The 19,369-nt window shown below is 37.2% G+C and overlaps 1 protein-coding gene across 1 annotated transcript in view; it reads right to left on the reverse strand.

Annotated features, from left to right (window-relative positions):
* NT5DC1 (5'-nucleotidase domain containing 1) overlaps positions 1 to 19,369 on the reverse strand; it is a 128,010-nt gene that overhangs the window by 25,957 nt on the left and 82,684 nt on the right. Inside the window, exon 8 of the mRNA XM_058021427.1 lies at positions 16,414 to 16,511. Coding sequence (XP_057877410.1) covers positions 16,414 to 16,511 — 98 coding nt within the window. The remainder of the gene's footprint in view (positions 1 to 16,413; positions 16,512 to 19,369) is intronic.

Consider the following 19,369-nt stretch of genomic DNA (forward strand, 5'->3'; position numbering starts at 1 on the left):
AAATGAGTGTGTTTGGTCATACAGAGGACTAAATAACAGAACTACTAAAAACTGGCTCTTCTCTGGAAGAACGTCACAGATAAAGCTGAGAAAAAAAAATACATATACCACCCTGTGGAAAAAATTAAACTATTTCATAATAATTCAAGTACTGTTTATCACATTAACAACAATTACTTTTCTCAGGAAGGACTTCTGTCCTTCCGCTATTTTGCAAGGCCTAGTAAAACCAAAGTACAAAATATCTGTACTTTGTGTATTTTTTATTTGTGTATTCTCAACTTGCCCTGGGCATATATAAAAACCACATAATCCTCTGAGCACAAATGAAAAAAAAATATTTTTAGTTTTACCAAAACCTTTTACACTTTTATTAAAATGTGCCTTACTGCTTAAATTGTGCCAAGTAACAGGCTATGTAGAGATAAGACTGAAGTTTTACTTGTTTACAAGAAAATCAGTAGTTCCTTTAGAGACGTCAGAAAGTAAGTTTCTCTGAAGTTTTACTTGTTTATAAGAAAATCAGTAGTTTCTTTAGAGAAGAATCAGCAAATAAGTTTCTCCTGAAGGTTTTGATTGCTGTGTTACAAGAACTGAAAATAACAGCTCCCTGCAGATTAAGTAATTTGTTTTCAAAACTGTCAAAGCATTTACTTTCTGCCTTCCCAGGAACAGTGTGGCTAACAAAGCCTTTCTGTTTAAAATACTGATATGATGAAATACAAGCAAGGCCATCTATTTTTCTCAGAAAAGAAAAATCACTTTTTGGAAAATGACTCTCCTACAAGTTCATTTTTAATTGTAGCTCATGTGCAAATTAGGCAAGAGTTTTATGTAATTTTATTTAATTGCAATTATAAAAAAGAAAACTTATACTCTGCAAGAGTAAAGTGGACATTACATAATTTCACTTCTTCATTGCACATATTTTGTAAGGGTTTTCTTGTTCTCTTTTGTTTTTTTTTTTAAACAGGGATCTTGGAAAGGTACAAAAGGTATGAAAAGAAATAAATTCCCTCTCTAGAGCAGTTTTATTCTGAATCTCATTAGTTTTTTAAAAAGATCCAGAGTCTTATAAATGACCAACTTCCAATATTCAGAAAAATAATCATGTTAAAATTAGTACTATAGTATTCCTAGACATCCCTGTATAATTATGGAGAGAGACAGGCTTTTCCAGAAAGCATTTCCAATAAATTAAGTTAGGAAAGGTAGGTAATTGAGGGAAGAAATCCCTGATATAAACATACAGGTCAGTTCAAGCACCTGTCCATAGCTGGTCTTACCAGGGAATACATGAGGTGGAAGCAGAACACAGAGGGAAACAGAGAAGATGAGATGAGGGCCATCAGACAGTTCTGACCTAACCTGCCACTTCAGAAAAATGCCTCAATTTCTCAATTAAAATCAAAATGAGACACACAAAGCATCTTCTTTGCACTGTGTAGCATTCCAGTTTATCTGAACTGTTTAAGTCTCTCCAGTAATACCTCCTGAAATAAGGCATACTGAAATTTGCTCTTGGACCATACTTTTCCCCACTGAAAACTGACACTGAAGTGTAATAGGGAAAAAGTCCCTGCCATCATTTACCTTGGCCTTAGACTTAAAAAAACCCAAACACCAAGGACCAAAAAAAGAACAAAAGTTCTTTAATCCTCAGTTACAGAAAAACTAAGAACTTTTTCCCCTATATCTTAATACTTCAGGTATAAAATATATATGAAAACTGGAATAGACAATTTGATGCTGAAGAAATGTATCCCCACAAACCAATATAGGGACACTGCTGCAAGGGTCCTTAGCTCTTCATTTTTCAGTTCCCTAAAATATGTTATTTCAAGGGAATAATGATTGCATAGGAGACATGAGCATGCATTGTTACTACACTGATTTACCTGGAATACACAATAGACTTTTTGATTAACTTTTATATGAAAACTATTTATACAACTAGGTTGATTTATCATTCATAAGTAGTTCCATTCTTTTTTCCTCTCTTATTACACTGTCTCAAATCCCTACTTTAATTTAATTGTTTTATTTTGTCTGAAGTTCCAGCTCCAAATATTGGCTGCCTCTGAAGGGGGACAGTTTTATATCAACCTTTAAGGACTAACTTAAGATTTAAGATTTGAAATGCAGAAAAATAAATTTAGGAGTTAAAAATAAATAAACAAATAAACCTATGCAGCTCTCTGCCTGTTAGTAACTGTACAAGTATAGCTGCAGATAGTGGATAATAAAGCCTTGCTCAGCTTTAGTAATTAAAAGAACCCCACCCAAACCCGGTATTTTTAAGGAAGACTGGATGCCTTAATCTTTTTTTTCTTCTGGAAATAAAAGCTAATATCTGAGACTACTGAGAGAGGGGTTCTGGCTTCTGTTGACCCAAGAATTCTTTTTATCTCATGGTAGCAGAGAAACATTACATTACACATGTAAAAATCATACTGATATTAAACCCATTTGAATATGGCTATCAGGGAAGACTCTACCTCAGCATTGCTTCACATATGTATTAAATAATAGGGAGTAGTTTTTTAGGTTATTCATAGTACTTGGCACCTCAAATAACAATCAAAGAAAAAATATTTAATTAGAATATAATGGCATTAAATAGTTAAGGACCATTTTCTCCCAGAAAATAGAGTAACTGCCACTAATAGTTTAAAATCATAGATATGAAAAAATATGAAATATACCCACAATCACCCTGGGTGGTTTTGTTCAGCAGCAAATACACTTTTTTCCTGATATATTTTGTGCCTTATATTTTGTTTCCCTGTGCTTAGGAAATCATTCAAGAGGCACTGAAAGAGGCACCTAACACTCACTTTAGACTCTCCCCTTGGAGTCATATCTCTGTTCATGTATCATCAATGAATCCTAATGGTGATTTTGCAATTTTTTTGCAATGAGAATGATTTTATTACAGTCTCTACTGCATTTTCTATTATTCCTATTCCTTCTAGATAAAAACATTACAAAAGAAGGTAAGGAGAAGGTGTGAGTATGTGATAGAAGGCAGAATGACAACAAACTCACTCTTGAGGTCTGGGGACAATTTCATGGCCCTGTGGATCACAGTCATGAATGAATTCAAAGGAGGGACAAAGAATGTGACAGGGTAAGAAAAACTGGCAGAGATTTAAGAAGCTGTTTAAGGTGTGCTAAGGAGCCAGGTGACACCATAATAAAAATCAACACAAAACCTTGCTCCTGTATCTGTTGAGATACAGTACAACTTCGTATTTAATAAACAAAATGAAAAACGTTAGGAAATTAATGTTCTAGCAAACAGGAAGAGTTCTTACATGTGAAAGTCACTGTTAATCTCAGAACAATGTGACTGGGCTGGAGATGGCAAGTGAAACTGGAAACTATTCCTTTCTGGCAAAGTATATTTAGCTATCCTTTGCAGGGAAGACTAACATGAAAAGATTTGTAGTAATGAGTCTTCTGAAGAAGTAAAAGAGAAATGATTCCTTTGACACTTCCTAAGGTACATGGAAGACAGGGAGGAGAGTCCAGGTAGCCAGCATGGCTTCACCAAGGAAAAATCCTGTCTCACCAGCCTAGTGACTCTGTAATGGAATAACCACAACAGTGGATAAGGGAAAAGCTAAAAATGTCATTTATCTGGACTCCTGCAAAGCCTTTGACAGGATTCCCCTGCACTATCCTTCTCTCCTGAGACCTCACTTGGAATACAGCTTCCAGCTCTGGGATCTTCAGCACATGAAGGACACAGACCTACTGGACTGAGTCCAGAGGAAGGAGACAAAATTGATCAGGGAGATGGAGCACCTCTTCTATGAGGAAAGGCTGAGAGAACTGTGATTGTTCAGCCTGGAGAAGGGAAAGCTTTGGGGTGACCTAACTGGGACCTTGAAGGGAACTTACAGGAAAGATGGGACAAGATTATTTACAAGGACATGTAGTGACAGAACAATGGGAAATGGGTTTAAATTGAGAGTAGCTTTAGATTAGCTATTAGAAAAAAAATCTTTACAGTGAGGGTGGTGATGCACGGGGACAGGTTTCCCAGGGAAGCTGTGAATGCCCCCTCCCTGGAGGTATTCAAGGCCACGTTGTACAGGGCTTGGAGTAACCTGGTGTACCTGAATATGTCCATTAGGAGGAAGGTTGGAACTACATGATTCTCAAGGTCTCCTTCTAACCCCAACCAATCTATGATTACCTTTCCAGTTCCTTATCTGTGCATTTTGTGTGGTTTGCAAAACCACTTGGCCATTTCTATGAAAATGTGCTTTATCTGGTGTCTCAGAACCAAGGGCATTGTGCCAGATCTCTCTATGCAAGAATTTCACAGATAAAAATCTCTTGCTACTAGTATTCCAGAAAAAATAATAATCTTGGAGCATTCAACCTTAGTCTGGCAGTATCACAGAGGCACCTAGAATCTGTGGACAGTAATAACATATGAAGTAGTTTCACAGCAGATATGAATCAAGTTAGAATGAACATGTTTGCTAATGAAGAGAAAAAGTCCTGGGGTCACTAACTCTACCTAGCAAAACAGCCAGCATACATATTGAAGTTTAGGACATCTGGAGCCTAATGTGAATAACAAAGATAGACTGAAGAACAAAGACAGTGAGAACGAAGATGTTATACAACTTTTCGTTTTGAGCTTTCAGTTTGCAAGAACTAATTCCCTTTGGAACATCAGGTATGGAGGACTTAGGCTCACTTAAACAATGCAGTGTTCCACAACCACTTACCAGCCAAGGAAAGTCCATTTTTGTATTTTCTGACCCATTATTTCCCTGTACTTGGTGGGAGAAGCAGAGCTGCTCCTGAACAAGGTGACTCTCTACACACTTGATATTTACCTCATGTGATAAATCCACATCTGCTGTTTGCTGCAGATCTCTGCCATTTGCCACTTTGCAGTTCTCCTGGTTGCTTCATAAACATTAGGTAAGCTGCCCTATTAAGAAACTGGGAAATTGAGGCAGAGAGCAGCTGTCATATTAAACTGAAGCAGATCTCAGCCCAGACTTTGATTATGATTTGTCTACATGTTCTCAGCTAATTTCTAGGGCTCTTTTCACTACTTGCTTCCAATAGCAGATCAAAAAAACAAAATGTGCTTTTTGCAAAAAACAATTCTACAGACTAACCTTAATAAAAGCCTGACATTTTGGAGAACACACAAGAGAACTCTAAAGCTCCTTAATCAAAACCAGCACATACAGATTCATGGAAACTATGCTGAAGGGAAGCTTTCTGCATCCGTTGCCAGCTCTTGCTTTGCCAAGAATGTACCATACACAATTTTATTTTTGCTTTACTACAAACTGCCTGGATTTAAATTTCCAAATTGGTTCCCAATCAAATCACAAGGTAACTCTTTATGAGGATCTCTGTCTACTCATCTTTTCTTTTGAATTCTACTGATGAAAAAAATTACACAGAGAAAAAAACTCCTTACTTCTATAATGTATTGTTTATGAACATGTTATGTATGTCAAAGAATGATTTTTGCCCTGCAAAGTCATACTGGTAAGTCCCCCATTTCAAAGGTAATTTTTCTTCCTTCCAGGAATTCTGTTTGGATTTTGACATAATTTTAAGAACTAGAATGTGAAATTATTTCACACAGGTTTGCACTAAATGTTAGTGGATCAGCAAAGTTTACAAATTTGTACTACTGATCCATCCCTCGGACCCCTCATCTTCCATAGGATCTGTGCCAATTCTGCATGACATTTGGGTTCCTTGGGGCTCTCTTGATCAGCACTGCAGGTCTGTAATTAGCAATGAGCACACCTCAGCTGGGATTCAGGTGCAGAAACACAGTGTGAAGGCTCTGCTACAGGAAACACAGCTCTGGGTCAGTGTGCAGTGCAGGCACTGCTGTTTGGGCACTGCAAAGCCCTCCATGGACCAGCACTGCTGGCCCTTCACTGCCTGCAGTGGGAGGTGGCTGAGGATATATAGTAGACAGCCAGAGCAGTTTCTACACACCGGTTTCTGTATCTATTCCTGGTATTTCATTGTTTCAAAACACACCTTTGATTTTTGACATATGGCAGTACCCTTAAAACATAATTCTGAGTCAATTTTTGTTTCAAGAAGCCTGGTGGGTGTCACTGGGGGAGGGTTAATTTTCTTCCAAGTGGCTGGTATGGGGGCCGTGTTTTGGATTTGTGATGAGCACAGTAACAAAATAAAATGTTTTTGTTACTACTGAGCTAACACAGAGTCAAGGCCTTTTCTGCTTTTAGTACTTCCATGCTGGCAAGGAAAGTTGGAGGTGCCATAGGAGTTTGGGAGGAGACACAGCTGGGAGAGTGACCCCAACTGACCAAAGGGATTTTCCAGACCATTTGACATCATGTTCAGTATATAAAGTGAGGGGAGGAAGAAGGAAGGGGAACACAGAGTGATGGAGTTTGCCTTCTCAAGTCACAGTTACGTGTGATGGGGCACTGCTGTCCTGGGCATGGCTGAACACCTGCCTGCCCATGGGAAGCTGTGAATTGTTTTGTTTTGCCTGAGTGAACAGCTTTTGCTTTAACTTTCAAAAGTTAACTTATTAAACTGTTTAACTTATTAAACTGTCTTTATCTTGACCCATGAGTTTCTGCCTTTTACCTTCTGATTATCTCTCCAATCCTGCTGGTGGGGCAGTGAGTGAGTGGCTTGGATGCTGGCTGGGTGAAATCACGACAGCAAGAGGCTTGCAACTCCATACAAAAAAATAGCTTCTTAAAATGATCCATTTCTCTGATACAGATTTGGAAAGTAAAAAAAGACAGGTTTTGAATAAGCTACCAAGGGTGTAACATCCTACTTAGAAACAGCAGTAGAGTCTGGTAATGATCTACATAAATTTATATGCTTTCCAGAGGGACATTTATTATTTCATGGACAAAATAAAATGTATCTGTTTAACCATCTAATAATAAAATTGTACAAAACAAATAAAATGGAAATATGTGTTCTCTTAATGCCAGAACAGCTGCTGAGTTGTGCATGGTTTGCCTCTCTAGTGCTCCTTTCAGTCTTTTGAAATTTCAATTTAGTTCTTCCCCCCCAGACATGGACACTATTGTATGTGCTGGGAAATAGAATGAAGGTGAAAAGACAATCATAACCACAATTTCACCCTTCTAGTCTAGAATTGTGGGTATTGAATCAAATTATCTGTCTAAAAAATTGCTACACATTCTTTAGCATTTCTAAGGAAACATAAACATGAGAACTCAAGGTATTATTACAGAATGGCTGCTACTACTGCTGCAACAAACCCGTTGGTGTTATTAGCACCATGCTCTAACCAGCTGAGCTAATCTCAATGCTAATAAGAGTAGATTTGGCAAGCCTTGCTCATATATGGAAATATACATTTGCTTTTCTCTTCCATACAGAACTGGGTCTCCACATTCAGTGTAAAATCTTCCATTAATCCCAAGAATTTTTATGCATGATATATTATTATCAGACTATAAATGTAGTCTAAGTTGAGTGCACACTGCTTTGCTTCTATATATTGTCTGTTTTTCTTAGAGAATATGAAGGGAAAGAATCATCTCCTCTTAATAACATTTTCATGTTTTGGAGAAGAATTCCCTTAAGCCAGATAATCTGCTGAATACAGTTTTGTCTGGAATACAAAGTGGTCATTTTGGCATTTTGGCTTTGGTTTTGAAAACACAGGTTTTAGGTTATGGCAATTTATGTTCTGTGGGCACCCACTGGCAGGAGAGAGTTGGGTTGACAGGCCCTTAGCTCATTCTGCTGTAAAAAGGAGCTGCATTTTTTATATTAATTTGGCTTCCTAAGTGGGGCAGTTTCCCTGCCTTATCTCTCTGGTATAATCCAGATCAGACTGTACTGGAGTTCTACCCTCTGCTAGCATTCTGAAATAAAAGACAATAAAGAAACAACACCAGAAGGTGATCACAGAACTATGACAGAGGTTCTTCTGTTGACTTTTAGTGACCTCCTAATTACATGGTGTATGTGTGTGTTTCAAGGCATTTGACATGGTTCTCTATGAAGGAAGTTTCTTTCATAAAATGAACCACGAACATGGCCTGAACCACTGGTATGCAGCCGTCTTCTAAAATAAACAACTAACTGAGCTTATCACTTTCAATAATTTGAAATAATTGCTGGATAACTATCAAATAATTTGATTAATTTCAATATAGAACACATAGAGCTCATAGGTCCATTTCTCTAAAATTACAAAGGACATATTAATGAACCATAAAAATTAAATCTAGCAGAATTAACTGAAATAATGTCAATTTTTCCATATGCTAAGTCTTTAATAAGAGCTAAAAGGATTTTCACAATCAAGACTGACGAGTCCTTATTCAAACTCAGTTTTCTTCACTGCTTCTGGATTAGGACATTACATATCTTAGGTGAACATACATATCTGCCAGAGATATGGTGCAGGGGAGGTCACTCAATATCTTGGTTCTTTAGCTCAAACAAAAAAGCCAGTGCTTTTGTTTTTCTAACATTTGTTTATCTGGTCTGCCTGTGGGCTCCTAGAAGACAGAAAGTGACTCTTATCACATCCTTACACAACAGCTTAAAGAAAAGGGGTTTGAGTTTTATCCTTCAAGGCCTTGAATATAACATGATGTAATCAATAGCTAGGATATTGTAGTAGTGTTACTGTAGCAGTTACTGTAACTCCTTTTAAAAATGAAAATATACTCTCTATACACAAAGAATTCTGTTTTGGAGTACTTGGCAAATATGCTAAACATGTTTTCCCGTTTTAACAAAAGGAATATTGTAGATACCATGCTTTTGAAAGCAGCAGTTTAAACTTTCTTTGAACTAGTTGTCTGTAATATTCTTATCAGCTCTGTGCCAAACACGCTATTTAATATCAAAGTTAATCAGCTGAAGCAGCCCCTGCTGTCTTCATGCAGAAGCAAGTTGCAGTTTTTCACTGTTTTGATTTTTGGATGAATGACTTATTGTTCCTTTTATCCTCTGAAGTACTTTGAACACTATGCAAACATATAAGGACCTTGGCCTGACATATTTACCGTAAGTTTTTTTCTTTTAAAGAAGGATGGGCATTGGAGAATGCATCTCAATACTCAGCAACAAAGAGATGCCTTACTTCAAACACTGTTAAATTTTTTTCTTTAGAAAAGAAAAATTAAATAGGGAGTTGTTTATGAACAACAGTGAAAATAATGGGGACTATCTTCCTATGAAGTTTTCTTGCGCTGTTGCATTCACTGAAAGTCTCTTAGGGCGCAGGGTCTCTCAAATGACCCAACTACTGTGTCATTTTCCAGTAGCTGGGTCATTTGTAGCTAGTTTCTCACGGATGGATACTCAAATATCTAATCAAGGGGAAGTTTGTACTGCAGCCTTTCTCTGGGTTGGCAGTGATAGGCCCATCTTTTCCTCTCCAGCCTGCTGAGGGTGTAATATCTCACAGAATGCTAGGCCAGACTCAAATGTGGTTGAAATTGCAGTATCGATAGAGGTTTGCAGTAAGGGATGGGTGGAAATTCCTACCCACATATACCACGAAATCCTTAATGCTTAGGCAAACAGAGTAAATGTTAAAGAATTAGCTTGTGTCCTGGTAGCTCTTCTGGCTAATATGGTTGAGCCAAAGGAGCTCAAGAAGGAGCACCAAACCCAATTTCCACTGGCCAGTTCAGCTGATAACCAGGCACCTCCCATGGCCAGTTTCAGGCATTAGCTGAAATCCCAGCCCTTGGCCCATGCTCCAGGTTTATAGCGAATTGCTGTAGTCAGGCCAACATGGTGCCCTCCTGGTAGAAACAAAAATAGAGCTTTGCTGCCCAACCTCCAGCTTCTGATGTGCTGTAAAATGCCTGAGTGAAACCCATAATTTGTGTAAATAAATTTGTATAAATGATGTGATGACAATCTGGCCTCACTTCTGAAGCAAGTACCAGTAAAGCCTGTTCAAAAACCAACCCCAAACAAACAGAACAAAACACACTCACTCCACTCTTCCTAAGAAAAGGAATGGCTTCCCAGCTCGGATTGCCAAGAGGAATGTGCTGTAAGGGAAAGTCATTCTTTGGCTTCCACATGGTCTAACTGCTACAGAGTCACGACTTGAAGAACTTACACCAGTTTAATCACGCCACTGCAGTAGTAGCTACACACACTATCAGTGCAAGCTGCAGTGTCTCCTGCATTTCACAAAAGGTTTATAAATGATGCACTGCCAGTTAGTGATCAATTGTATGTCCTCAAGTTCTAATTCATTATCTCTGTCGTGGAACAAAATTGTACAAGGCATTTGTTTTAATGAGGCAAAGACCATCAAACATGGTAGCCAAGGACTTTGGAAACTATCAGAAAGAAAGAAGCCTGTGACTTTAAAAACCTGCTCTGCAAAAGGATGTGAGCATGTGCTGGCCCAACTCAATTTTGCTTTTTGCACCTGTTTTAAATTTACAGAACTTTGCACTGAACACGTAAAACCCAAAATCCAAACTGTTACCACAGACTATGTTTACCAAAAATGAAATAAAATTTAACTGCTAGAAAAGAGTTTGTTAACCCATCAGGACAGTTAAATGACTCTCATCTTAATTACAAACATTGAGGACATGATAGAAAATGATCACCTCTGTTCTCAAATTATTCCCAAAGTGTTGATTTTAAACTACATACAGGTACCATCTAGCAAACCTTAAAAAGATTGATTGGTAAGTCCCTTTGATTACAAGGTAACACCTGTTGATTTTTTTAAATGTTTGTCCACAGGACATAAATAAGATCAGGAAACCAGTAGTCTCTGAGACAGCTGTTTACACTGTCAAGGAAAAAAAATCTGAAGTGGCTGATATCTTTGCAAAGGATGTACACAAAGTGGAATAGTTTTAGACTAAGATCATTTAAACTAAGGATAGGAGGTGAAACAGTCATCGAAGAACCCTAACATTGTGGATTTTCTTGAAATAATCTCTGAGCTTCTCCAGTGGATTATGAATATTTGTATGAAAACAAACCTTGGTATAGGAGATTAAATTTCTTTGTATGTGTCTTCCACTGTCAGCCCTACAGACCTGTCCTAGCCTGCTTTTCAGAAAGTGGAGTCAGACATTGATCATGTTGCCAAAGAGGGTGTCACCTGAAGGAAGCACCTTTATAAGGTACTTCCATAATCCTTTTGGTTTCTCATTAAAAAAATTAAAAACAGTCAGGTTCTAGCACTGAATATGAAGTTAAGTCTATATAATCATCTGTACTAACCAGTTGCTTAAAAAGAAACTCCTTTTTCTCAGAAATCATGGATAAAATGAAAATCCCTGGCTGAGATTAGAGTTGGGAATTATTTCTCAGTGGTGGCTTGGGTACACAACAAGATGCTTTATCCCTTTCAATCGTGGACCTCCTACTGTCAGCTTATTACAGAATCTGTTTCTGATATTAGAGCATTAAGAGACTCTTAATGTCATGTACTGTGAGGTACGAAAAGATTTTTTGAAAACTAGAGTACAAAATAACATTACTTGTTAGTTTTAATCATTTTTCTTTCCTAAAAAGCTGGAAATCACATGAAAAACAGTGCCAATACACTTTAAAGAATTGCTAAACAGCACTTCCCTTAAAAAAAGAGTAGCATGGCTTTTAAGGGCCATATGGCACTGTGGGATGTTATAAAATATAAAGGCATCTTCCTGTAGAAGAGATATAGGAAATGGTTATGGACTTGATAGCTCTTGAATAATGCAGTGTGCAGCCAGTGCACCCTTTACACGCATTCTGTCACAAGCTTCCAGCAAAAATGCATTATTATGTGGCCTGATGTTACAGAACATATCCCCACAGACTGGTCTGAACAGGCACCATCTCCAGAAGAATGGCAACAAGCACAGCTGCATTAGATACAGGAACACCCTGAGCCAGGGGAGAAAAGATTACACAGGTGCGCTTTGCTGGTGCTGTTGTTATTCTTCTTGTGCCTCCTGAGAGATGAGGCCCTTTGTGGGCATCCCTGCAAAAGGCTTCCTGAGCTCTGAGACCTGTGGGAGGACAGTGCTGCATCCCCTGCTGGGGCTGGAGGGCCAGCTGGGAGCCCCAGTCAGCCCAGGACACGGGTACATCATGTTAAGCTATGTTTGAGACACTAGCCTTATTGCAAAAGTCCTCCTTGAGGCAACAGTAGAAGTCAAAAAGCAAAGACCTGATATTCAGAAAACCCCATCAGTGTGAAATCCCTTTCCCCTCTATGCTTCCATGTCCTGCTCTGCTCTTACTCTACCTCCCTCCTCCCATGCCCCCACCAGCTGGATCCCCCAGCCCATCTCTGGTGCAGTCAAATGCAGTTGTTCACAAAAGATGGCAAAAGAAAACTCAAGTAGCAGACATGGGATCACCATCTTCTGAAGTCTTGCAGTCCCTAATAACCAAAGATGATCTTTATTGCAGGGACATGGTGTCTTATATCCCATCTCCATATTTTTCTCTCTAATTGGTCCTTTCGACTTGTAGAGTTTTCTTGTATTTTTAGAAGGGAGAAGAAGCTTGTGCTCAGAACTGTTAAAATGGCAGTTACCAGAAAACCATAAAAAATTAGAGGACTGAAAGTTTCTTAAATGGGAAGTTACATTCTGCAACAGAGGCACCTTAAGATGGACAGAAATTCAAGTTCAGAGGAAGGAAGACAGCCTGGAAGTGTAACTGAAAGCAGGCTTTGAAAGTGGTATTCACTGGCACTACATCTGTAGGATTGTTTTCAGCCTGTACAGATACATGCACATGAGGCTATACATAAGTTTTGAAGTGTGTGTTTTAAATTCAGGCACTGAACAGTCAGCAATACATTTCCAATTTATGGAAAAAAACAAAAACAAAACCAAAACAAAAACAAACCAGATCAGAAAAGACAGCTGTGCCTGAGCTGAAAATAAAAGATATATAAGCATTCTTTAAGACCAAGCAGACTTCCCTGTGAATACAGACTTAGAGAAGGCTTCCAGGGAATTAAGGGTTATCTTTAGCATTTCAATTATAATTTTGGATGTATCTGGCAATGATCAGGACTAGCAGTCAGGCTAGTAATTTGATATGCATTAAAAAGTGATGTGATAAAGGGAAAGCTCTGTTGTCAAATGTTACAGAAATCTTCATGTATTGCAGATTATCATATAATTCACAACTGTCTTTTCTATTTATATTCCTTCAAGCCCTTCATGGAATAAGAAATTATTTTAAGCTGGATGTAGCTGTTGAAAGCAAAGAAAATCCTTCCTTGTCAACATAGGATTTACGCAAATTTTTTCAACATGATCCTTAGGTCTTGTAGCTCAAGATATTATTAGTACTTTCAAGAACCATGAGAGGAATTTCCCTATGTAAAACAAAATACAACCTCATGAATAACAAGTTAGTTATGGAGTATTTATATTATGGTAGCAAAGGCTGGGGGTATTTTTACGTGCAGCTCTGTTTTCACAAAATATATCCTTTGCTACATAAGTTACCCCTAATCATAAAAACCATTTTGCCAGATAAAATAAGTGTAGCTGTCCTAAAATCTGTAAAGATACATATAAACTGTTCCTTCACTTAACAGAATGGTACTTTGAAAGAAAATTATGCAAAATTAAATACAAATCTTTCAGGCTTTCAAACAGTGTTTTGGTTGCTTTAAAGGATGCACATCTTGAAATGAAAATGAAATAGTGATGCAATTTTAATTGATCAATTAAAACAATTTTTCATGGTTTCTAAATGGATTAGCTCTAAAATTACTTGTCTGCTGAAAAAAACACTTTTCCAGAGCTGTTACCCAATATCACATTTCCAGACAATGCCTCCTTTGTCATCTTGTCCTGTTTCTCGTTCTCCTTCAAATGCCTACTGAATACAACTGCCTTTTGAACCAATTCACTGAGAATAATTTATCCTGCTCTTTACTAAACTTCAAAACCTTTCCTTCAAAATCTGGAGCAGAAGTCCTGTTACAGATAAATAATATTTAGCTCCAGTACACAATGCAACACTTGGGATATTTGAAATTAAGAACACATTCCATATTTTGTGCCTTATCCTTAAGTCCATTTATAGCACAATGAAAAATCGTACCATTAGGAATTTATTGCAGCTCAGACTGAATGGTTGGAACAACATGGCTGAGACTCAGACCTGGAGAAATGGGTAACAACAATAAGCAATTACTTCAGTTTATTTTCTTCCTAGAAACAACACATTACTTCCCAACACATTTCTTCCTAGAACAAGGTTTTTTTACCCTAAATTACCTTAGCAAAAGTTTAGTCTCTGTGCTTTAAGAAAATATTTACTATGATGTCCACCTACAGATTTTTAATTTTTCAAAGGAAAAATACGAAAATTTTGTCCCCTTGATCTGCAGCACAGTGGCCAAACTCTTCTGCCTGAAGTCTGTAGTGCCAACAGGAAGAAAGAAACTAGAAACTGAGATTTTTGAATTTTCAGTGGTTCTGATATGAAAAAAAGCCTTAAAAATTCTGAAAACTGCAAAACTGCTCCCTGTCAATGTGTTCGAAACTTCACTGTATACTGTTTCAGCTGCTGTGAGGAACACAGAGGTAGGGCAGCAAAATAAACATTATAGATATGTATTATTATTTTGGGAATTTTCTCATATAAATGATCCTACTTTTATGGTTTAAACTTCATGTAGTCTTTAACAAGCTCTACAGCACTTTTAAACATATCTCTAAAAATCTGCCCTATGTGTATAAGTCTTTGCTGTGAAAGTTGTGGTTGGTCTTGCAGAAGACAGCAGTTACTGTCTTTGGATACAAACATATTGAGAAAAAAAATACACTCTCAGGTTAGTGGTTGCAACAAATTATTTATCTGATTATTACTTCAGTTATGTTTGCATGCTTCATCTATTTAGATAGTGAAGTGTCCAGAACAAAAACTACATTTTATTTTGCAATAATAAGGTATTAAAATAATGAGTGATTGACTGACATTTGAGCCCCTTTGCGTTGTCAGGATATAAACTGAAAGAAAACCACAAAGTAAGTAAGAGGACTCCAGATAATGCTGTTCCTGTTTGAAAGGATGGAAAGAAACATCTTCATGAGAACTGTTCCTTACAGCTCAATGTGGTGATTATGCCAATGCTACATATTATCAATGGAGAGAGTAACTTGGTCTTCTCCCTTTATTCTGCCCCTTTTTTGCACAAAAAAAATCCCCAACCAAAACAAAAAAACCCTCATCAAAGTATCCTGGAGCTTTTTGGCAGTCTATTAAATTTACTGAAACTGCCCAACAGGTCCAAAAGCTGCTGGCTGGATTTCTGACAGAAGGACACAGCAGGATTTCCTCAGGAAGTCAGGCTAATCAGATTGTTTAAAAGAAATCCAAAGTGAATTACATTTTATTTTCAATTTGCTTTACACAAAACTAAATCAAATGGTTGCAGAACTAAGCCTCTTTCACCCTTTATGATTTTATTCCCCTTTCTCCTTTCATACAAGTAGTTTCAATTTCCCTTCTGAGATTACTTTTTTCTCAAATTGTCAGCTTGGCAACTATTTGAACTAATCCTTGAAAAATCACACCTAAGATACTTCTTATTTTCCTATATAAATATGTGAAACATTAAAATATAGTTTCAATATGTATTTTTGCTGCTTGTTTCAGATTTACTGTAGAAGTTACATAAGCAAAATTTCTTTTGGGCTGGAATGTGCTTTTCCTGTCATAAATTAATGATCAACTGTGGTTTAGTGTATGCCGACTTAAGTTATTTTGGCTATAAGATTAATTTTCAGGTAACTTAATCATAAAGGTAATTACCAAAATATGGAAAAGTAAACTGTCTTCAGCAATGTTTTATTGTTATTTGTAGTTCAATGAACATTGCTCTTATAAACCTCCTGTGTTACAATCTTAATTACCTAATGGATAACACTGCCAAGTGCTTCAGATTGTTTTAATTAAATTAAGTGAGTACAGGGGTGCTTCCTTTTCACCTGCTCTCTCATTATTTAGCCAAAGTAAACACACTTAATGCTGTCAGATTTCCATCATAAATTCTTTCCTTCAGCTTTACAATTTTATTTGTACAGTTCTCCTAATTTTCTTTAAATTCTTTAAGTATTTCTGCTTTGTTTTTTCCCAGAACTAAATTGTTTTCTCTGCATGACCCTGTGAGCACAATGAAGCTTCTTTTTCATTATTGATGAAATATCTGAACCCCAATGTATTTCAATTACTATCACAGCTCTGCCTTTTAATTGTCCTCAACACTGTAATTTTTAATTTCTCAATGCTCCTCAATCTTCACAGAATTTTAGTCCACTTCCCACTCCACTGTCAGTGTTCAGTTGCGTTAATTTTCTTTTTTTTTTTTTTCCATAGAAGTAAGCAGATGAGAAGGGACTTACAGCTGCAACTTACCAAGAGTTCGGAAAGGTCTTTGATTTGGTGTATGGGAGAAGAAACCAGGTTTCAAAGCATTTGTGATCAAGATGTCAAAATACTCTTCGAAATCATTCCTACAAAATAAAGTAAATGTGATTAATTAAACTAACAAATTACTCAAAATGTCATGAAATACTCTTGAAGACTTCAGAAAATATCAGAGTATTTCTTTATGGTACTTGTTTCTATCACTTTTTTTTTTTTTTTTTGATGCTTGTTCAATGTCTATTATTCTTTTCCTGAGGCTGTCAAAAGAGAATCAAACCCCCAGTGAGTTATCTTTAAGAATACTCATTATTTGTAAAAAGATGTTCCTTGATCTCAGGAGAACATGTAACAGATGACATTTTTTTAATCTGAGATGGCAACATATGCACAGACGTGGACTGAAAGTTGTAAAATGAGGGATTTTCTTTTCAAAGAAGAAAATCTGAAGTGATGGGGTTGGAAGTGGCTGAAGAGACTTAAAAAGACAGGTGCTTATTTGTAGGTATCCACACTGAAGATATGCACAGGCCTAAGATGCTCTTGGCAGACCCCAGAGATCTAATTTACAGCCAATGGAAACAAGAGTGTAATCTCACATATTCCAAAACTGAAGCACCATTTTGATAGCTGAATTCCTTCTTCAGACTCTGCTGGCTGCTCTCACTACATCCCTGCTGGTTACAGGGAGGCTGGGCATGTGACTACAAATAAACAGCCACCAGCTTCAAGTCCTCATCTGCCTGCTGAATCCCACGATTAAATACAGATTTTTCAAAGATCATTTGGTCCATATATACAGATTATTATCTGGACTGTGGAAATCCCATCAGTTTAAATGGGTTTGAATGTCTCAGCATGGTATGTAAGAAAACATTCCTCATCTATGACACACTTTATTTTATTAGAAATATTTCATTGCTTAGCTGACTTCATTGCCTACAAAATCCAAAAAAGTGATGGATACTCTTGAATGGAACAATGAAATCACAGATGGCAAGTCCAGGATGGACACAGGCACTGAAATGCTACCAGCAGTAGAGGAAGTTTGCTGGAAGTAAACCAATCAACGATATCACTTTCAAATAAGTCATAGTCTTCCATGGGACTGAGATATCTTATCAAAAACTGAATGCTCTCTCTATGAGAGACAGCTTTTGGGCTGTGCTCAAAATGACATTCCAGCCTTAAAATAAAAGTCCTTTAAATTTTCTTTCTCTAATGAAATTTTAGCTTTGTCTAATTTTTCTCCACCCATGACCATATGTAAACCTTTGCCTTTTTAAAAGTACCAGTATCAAATATTACAATGATGTGTTTTTAAAATTTGCTTCCATGTGGTAGATTCCAGATGCTGAGCCAACAGGCAGGGTTCTTCTGTCCTCAGGTGAAAAGTATCAACAGAGATAAGCTTTTCAAATTAGCATCTGATGCAAATAATCCATCTAGTGGTAAATTAAGCTTGAATTTGCAAAACAAAGCAAGCATTTCAGGAGCACAACAAAGAACAATTAACAAGTGAGAGGATAAGAAGAAATTCCCTGTACAAGAGCAAGTTTAGATTTGACATTATGAAAAATTTCTTTGCAGAAAGGGTGGTCAAGTAGGAGAAAAGTCTTCCCAGGGTAGCGGTGGATCCACCATCCCTGGAAGTGCTCAAATAATGCGTGAATGTGGCACTTGGTGACATGGGTTAGTGGAGAACACAGAGGTGCTTGCTTAATGCCTGGACTCAATGATTTTAAAGATTTATTCCAACCTAAATGACTCAGTGGTTCTCTGATTTGTGGGAAAAGTGGCAAGTGCTTTGTTTAAAAAAATTGAAACAGAACAAACAGACTTTTCAGAAGAATTGGTAACTTTTTATTACTCTGTTGAAAAACTGCTTTGTGTGAGGAGATGCTGTTATCTGTGGCCTTTTTTGAAACAATATATTCAATCTCATGTACAAAGCTGCTGTTTCTATGAGAGACTTTTTGTTACATTACTATGTAACACTATACATAAAGCAAATCTGTTCCACCAATCACTGCCTGTGATTGGTACAGTGGCCTGTGGTTACAGTAAGTAGCTTGCACACTGGGCAGGATGTATCTTGCACATGTACCCTAACTTTCACCTTCTAAAAACTGCACTCTGAATCCAGATAGTGGTTGACACCACAGACAGAGCCAGTGGAGAAACATCCACATTCTTGAAACGTAATCCATCCCACTTATTTCAGACATAATTCATAACCATGCAGACTGAATTGCCAAGGATACTGCCCAGTGGTTTCTCCCCACTAACCACAGAGGGAAACGAAATGACCAGCTTCAAAAAGTTACTCACTTTTAGGTGGCTAACATTCCTGAAAAAGTGAAATACAGTTGGCTTCAGTGACTGTGCGATGATTGACTCATCTTGAGGTGTGCTTCTGACAACATTTAAAGGTTCAACTAACTGGGCAGCATCCTCGTGGTAGGTAAGACTGAAAAGTCACACCGTGATGCTGCTGTATGAATGAACTGGCACTTGCTTTTTAAGGTTTACATGTCTTATTTACTGATCCCAGCAGTATGTCTGTGCTCTGGCTGGGAAACAGTTGTCATTTTATTTCAAAATGAAATTTTTTCTTATACTTTCTCTCCCTACCAAAATGTGTTCTAGTTAAGGACAATTTTGTCAGATGAGCACAGTTGGGATATTTTGCTCATGAAATGGTAAATGATACACTTAAGTATGAATTTCCCAGTACAGCTTTTATGAAGACAATAATTTCTTTGCAAAAAAGGAGCTTCTTTAACAAAGTGCAAAAAAGTAAACAGTTACAAGGTAAGGATATTAGGAGTAAGGCTAAAACATTTCACGCATCTCTTTTTTTTCATATTTATCATTATGGGGTTTTTTATTTCATACTATACAATTTTGGGCTTCTCAGTATCATATTGATTAACCTACATAATCC

This window comes from Melospiza georgiana, chromosome 3 (assembly GCF_028018845.1).
Source record: "Melospiza georgiana isolate bMelGeo1 chromosome 3, bMelGeo1.pri, whole genome shotgun sequence".
Classification (NCBI taxonomy): domain Eukaryota; kingdom Metazoa; phylum Chordata; class Aves; order Passeriformes; family Passerellidae; genus Melospiza; species Melospiza georgiana.